Genomic DNA, 5,274 nt, shown 5'->3' on the forward strand with positions numbered 1-5,274 from the left:
GAGCGCCGTAGTTCACATTTTGCAGAGGATTGTAGGACAGACTGGGAGAAAGATGGCGGCTGTGGTTCTTCGGTGCCGTCCTGTAAGCGTCCTTCCTAGGCTTTCCTGTAAGTGTGAGTCCGAGCTGTACCAGGGAGCCACACAGGGAGACAGGGCGAGTGCTGCAAATGTGCATTAGGTGCTGTGGTTGACTCGGGAATGCTACCAATCTTTAAACAACAAGGCCAGACTAGCCAGCTAATGTGACCCCCGGTCAGTTGTGTGACCTACAAGAAGTAAATAAAGCGAATGTCTATACCATACAACCGTTTGTAAATATTATGTGAATTAGTTTACATTATGCTAATGCATAATGTACGTATTTATTGTAAATGCCAATGATGTTGTAAACGTAACGGTATGAATTGTACTTGACTATAGTGAGTAGATTCCAGAAACATAACGATTTGTAAATAGTGTATTGGGAAGAATATTTACACATGCTGTATTAAACAGACTTGTTCACATATGTATTTATTTATTTATTTCATGTGCAGGGTCCCCATCAGTTACACCGGCAATTTCTGTTGTCATCCAACAGAGAAAGATCCACAATGCAGTTATCCCCCGTGGCAAAGGGGGGCGCTCTTCCTTTAGTGGGATAGCAGCAACAGTCTTTGGAGCCACCGGGTTCCTTGGCAGATACGTGGTTAATCGGCTTGGTAGGTTGTTTAACAGTGCAAACTGGATGGGTGGTGTTATGTCTTTGGGATTAGCATAAATATCCTGGGATTAAATTACATGTTTTTAATGTTAATTAATAGACTGTTTCTGGACCTCACCTTGCTAACTGAGCCCAAATAGTTTGTCAAAATAGCTTGCAATTGTGTGTGTTTCTTTCCAAAGGTCTATACGCATTTTCAAATCTATTCAACAAGTCGTTCACAATGAGTCACAAGCTTTAATAGAACAAAACATGATAAAACATGACATCCCATGATACTGGCACCTGTAATTTGTTTTTGACATACATGACAGTTTGTGTTTTATTTAAGAAATACACTGTTTGTAAATTTCAGGACGTATAGGCTCTCAGGTTGTGATCCCTCATCGCTGTGATCAGTATGATGTCATGTACCTCAGACCTATGGGCGATCTTGGACAGATTATTTTCTTGGTAATAAAACCTTTTTCAAATAATGGCTTTATCTAGCTGAAATGCACAAAGAAGTTGCAGGTGATAACTTTTATTAGGCAGTTGGTCATTGATTGAGCCATACTGGAGATGGACTTTGTTTATATAACTTCCAGACATTTTATTCTCTTTTATTCACTCACCAGGATAAGTCTTGAGATATGCAACTTATCTTAGTCGTGAGGTACAGCACACATTCAGGCAGTTGCAAATGTATTCATTTAAAATAAGTGACATTTTCTTTCAAACAACATTAAAAGTAATAGCATGTATACTTAGCATCCAAATACCCCACAACATCTAATCTCTCATGGTCCTGATTTTAAGAAGTTAAAAAGATATTTCGAAGGAGTTTGCTTCAGAGGTGCATGTTTGTGTTGTTGTTGCAATAGGATTGGGATGCAAGAGACAAGGACTCGATCAGCCGAGCTCTGGCTCACTCCAATGTTGTCATTAATCTTGTTGGAAGAGAGTGGGAGACAAGGTAAGGTGAAAGTAAACTGTTCTCCTATGTTAAATATGTTGGTGATCATGACCTTGGCCTCTGACCTAAATAGGACTACCGTATTAAGCTCAAACATCAAAACAATCTCTTTAAGTATGCTGAGACCATGCTAATAAGGTTGTTTTTTGCAAGGTAGTGCCACTAACTGTATCTGCACTTTCACTTAATTACTAAACTTAGTGGGAGCAACTACGGTTACTATGGATGTGTGTGTGTGTTTATATATAAGTGACAGGGAAATCTTAATGTTTTTCAGTAACTATCGTTTTGAGGATGTTTATGTTAACATCCCAAAGGAAATTGCACGGGCTGCAAAAGAAGCTGGCATTGAAAAATTCATCCATATGTCCCATCTTAATGCTGACATTCGCAGTTCTTCCAAGTATCTGAGGACCAAGGTAAGCCTTGACTGAATGTACTCCATGCTGTCTTTCACTACCCCTTTAGATGTAACCATTTTATGCCTTAAAATATTTTATCTAGTCTTTTATTTATTTCTCTGTAGACTAAGAAATGGTCTTGAAATACTTAAAATAGACCAGAAATACAGTTTCATACAACTCTACGTTCCAATCTTTTGTACTGTATGGGGGAAATAAATACAATATTAAGTTTAGAATCTGTGTTTGAGCTGCTGTTGCATAATAATGTTTCCATAGGCAGTCGGAGAGGAGGCTGTGAGAGAAGAATTTCCTGATGCCATTATAATGAAACCCTCAGAAATATATGGAAGAGAGGACCGTTTCTTCAATCATTTTGCAAGTGAGTGGTAATTAACAGTTATTGTAAAACCTAAGTCATAATTCATACTAGAATGAATATACAGTATAACATATATTTAGTCTGAGATTAATTCGAGACAAAGGTTCTTCAATTCTGATTCCTGTGAGCCAGACAAACAGAATATATGCAACACCACCACCAAGTTAATTTGATGGTGTCGGTTGGGCCCAAGTGGATATTAGCCTACATTACAAACTGCCATGTGATTGGCCACCCTTACCTTTCATAAGCATTATTTAGCTCATGGCGCTTTATGAAAAAAGGCAGGACGCCACTAGAAATAAAATGTTCCATTCAGCCTTCTGAAAACACTGATCAGACCTGATGTCAAGACTAGTAAAGTCCTATTCTCTCAACAGATATGCGTTGGTTTGGAAGAGCCGTACCACTGATTGCTATGGGAAAGAAGACAGAGAAACAGCCTGTTTATGTAGGCTCTCTTCTCCTCTGACATTTCTGTACCTTTTGTTTTCTAAAATAAGGTCTTTAAAATTGTTGATTTTTTATTTTAAAGGTGGTGGATGTAGCCAAGGCCATTGTCAATGCAATAAAGGACCCAGACTCCAATGGAAAAACCTACGCTCTCGTTGGGTACGTTAAAATAACAGAATTTCATTGGAAGTGAGTGTCAGAGATTTCACTTTTCGTTATTTACAGGTAGGAAGCAACTCAAGTAATACGATATGTTGTATTCAGCCCTGATATTCTATTGGGTACCAGTTTCTGTTACTTTTAAGTGAAGAAATGGGATAAAGTTGACTTAAATAAACAAGAAATCAGTGAATGTTTCAGTTGTGAGTGACTTAAGATTTGTATTTTTTTTTTTTTTTATCTCACAGACCCAACCGTTATCTCCTGCATGACCTGGTGGAGTACCTTTATGCTGTTGCTCACAGGCCTTTTGTTCCATATCCATTGCCACGACCTTTGTATCAGTGAGTATACAGTCAGACCTCTCACAACATTAATGTTACATTAAAGTTACAGTAAGCTCTATTTATAATGTCGCTGTATCCTATTCTCTATCCCACACTTTTAGAAGTAACATATGTAATTGTGATAACTGGGTAAGCACTTTACAGGGGTAGAAATAAGACTCGCATTGCATAGCAGTTTGATCAATTCCTAGTTTTAATTTATTTTTGTCAGAATCTGGTGATACTGTATAATAAGCCGCTTGTCTGTCTGTCTGTGCATATATATCCCACTTATGCATTCTTACATTTATGTTGGGAATCTGTTCAGTTTATTGTAAACTGGGGGAGGGGGGCGGGGGGACAAAATCACAGCAAAAGCCTGTAATATATGGAGAACACTGTGCTCCCAATGCCACTACCAAAATGTAAGGCTCTGCGTCCGTTACATAAAGTGCATGGTTGACTCATTTTTAGAAAGTTGTGCAGAAACATTTAAATAATTACAATGGTTTATCATCCATACAGTATCAATCCTGTATAATAACAATGAAAGTTAAAATGTGTCTTTATCCATTGTCAGTGTCTATATTCATTGCTACTGTCCAGTTGTTTAGGAGCTTATGCTTTATGCCCTTAACTGTACATTATTTAACTTCACAGTTTGGCTGCCAGGTTTTTTGAGATGAATCCCTTTGAGCCATGGACAACTCGTGACAAAGTGGAGAGGGTATGTACAGAAAAATGAGTGCTGTTTGGTATTCTTACTATGCAAGATAATACAAACCTATTATAATGTGAAGGTTAAAGAGAAAGTACAATTAAATGTTTAGACATCTAAAAATGTCAGTACCCCAGGAGACCTATCACGAAAGACCAATGTTCTAAATTTGTGATGGGAAATCAAGGTTGACAGCAATATGAGACAAAACAGACATGTTAAGATGATCATCTTGCCACACTAAAAGAGTTCTGTATAACTCAAATATCCTAGGCCAACAAGACTTTAAAGGCCTTAGGTGACAGGCCTAGGACTCCATATTAGTCCCGAGTGAATCATGATGATCAGGAAGCCAACGAGTCATGTGTCTGACTTGAGCTGACCAACAGTGCAACTAGAGTCTGGGCAGGGCAACACCAGCCCTCTGTTTAGCTTTAAGCTGTGTTGTGAATGTAATTCTTAATTAAACAAATTATTTAAATTTGGGGTAACAAATAACCAAATGTGGTAATCTTTTCTTATTATGGATCTTATTTTGTATTAATATTTGTTACTGACATACATGGTGGTGGTGGTGGTGGTGGTGGTTGTTGTTCTTCTTCCAGTTCCATATCACAGATATGAAGTTCCCATCCCTGCCCGGGTTAGAGGATCTTGGAATCGTTCCAACTTCAGTGGAACAGAAAGCTATTGAAGTACTACGCCGTCATCGCAGATACCGCTGGCTGGAAGCAGAACTGGGAGAGACCAAGCCAGCAAAAACTGTCAACTTGTGATCAGCACCAAGCCAGAGAAACCAGCTGTACTGTCTGATGCACTTACTTTGACGGATATATTGTCCTCTGTTTAAAGACGCTGCTTAGCATCTGTACATAACTAAATAATATTATGATGGCAATTAAATTCTTTTTAGAAGCCTTCACTTGTTCTTTTTTTCTTTTAGACTTTTAACCTGTCCTATCATATCATTTTCCACCTGTGTGACTGTGTTTAGAAGGGCACAGTTGATTTTTCATATCTCAGAATAAATTATATGTCTTAAAACGAAGAAGTAATTTTTGAGATCCCAAAATGAATTAGATATTTCTAAATGAATAGGAAGTTGTTTTGAGATATCTCGAAATGAATGGAAGACGTAATTGATTTTAAGGTATCACAAAAAGTATTCTATCTAAAC

The 5,274-nt window shown here is 37.9% G+C and overlaps 1 protein-coding gene across 1 annotated transcript; it reads left to right on the forward strand.

Moving 5' to 3' along the window:
* LOC121320020 (NADH dehydrogenase [ubiquinone] 1 alpha subcomplex subunit 9, mitochondrial-like) lies at positions 1 to 5,015 on the forward strand. Its single transcript, XM_041258131.1, has 11 exons — positions 1 to 107; positions 537 to 701; positions 1,059 to 1,156; positions 1,567 to 1,658; positions 1,936 to 2,077; positions 2,339 to 2,441; positions 2,822 to 2,892; positions 2,977 to 3,053; positions 3,302 to 3,397; positions 4,040 to 4,106; positions 4,703 to 5,015. The coding sequence occupies exons 1-11, from the start codon at positions 53 to 55 to the stop codon at positions 4,871 to 4,873; spliced, it is 1,137 nt and encodes a 378-aa protein (XP_041114065.1). The 5' UTR covers positions 1 to 52; the 3' UTR covers positions 4,874 to 5,015.
* The last annotated feature ends 259 nt before the right edge of the window (positions 5,016 to 5,274 follow it).

The sequence above is a fragment of the Polyodon spathula genome, chromosome 8 (genome assembly GCF_017654505.1).
Source record: "Polyodon spathula isolate WHYD16114869_AA chromosome 8, ASM1765450v1, whole genome shotgun sequence".
Taxonomy (NCBI): domain Eukaryota; kingdom Metazoa; phylum Chordata; class Actinopteri; order Acipenseriformes; family Polyodontidae; genus Polyodon; species Polyodon spathula.

Bases quoted from the DNA above. Each gene is read 5' to 3' on its own strand.
- LOC121320020 (XM_041258131.1), top strand. From the start codon at position 53: ATGGCGGCTGTGGTTCTTCGGTGCCGTCCTGTAAGCGTCCTTCCTAGG. The intron at 108-536 runs GTAAGTGTGAGT...TTTCATGTGCAG, and splicing joins CGTCCTTCCTAGGCTTTCCT to GGTCCCCATCAGTTACACCG. The intron at 3,054-3,301 runs GTACGTTAAAAT...TTTATCTCACAG, and splicing joins AAAACCTACGCTCTCGTTGG to ACCCAACCGTTATCTCCTGC.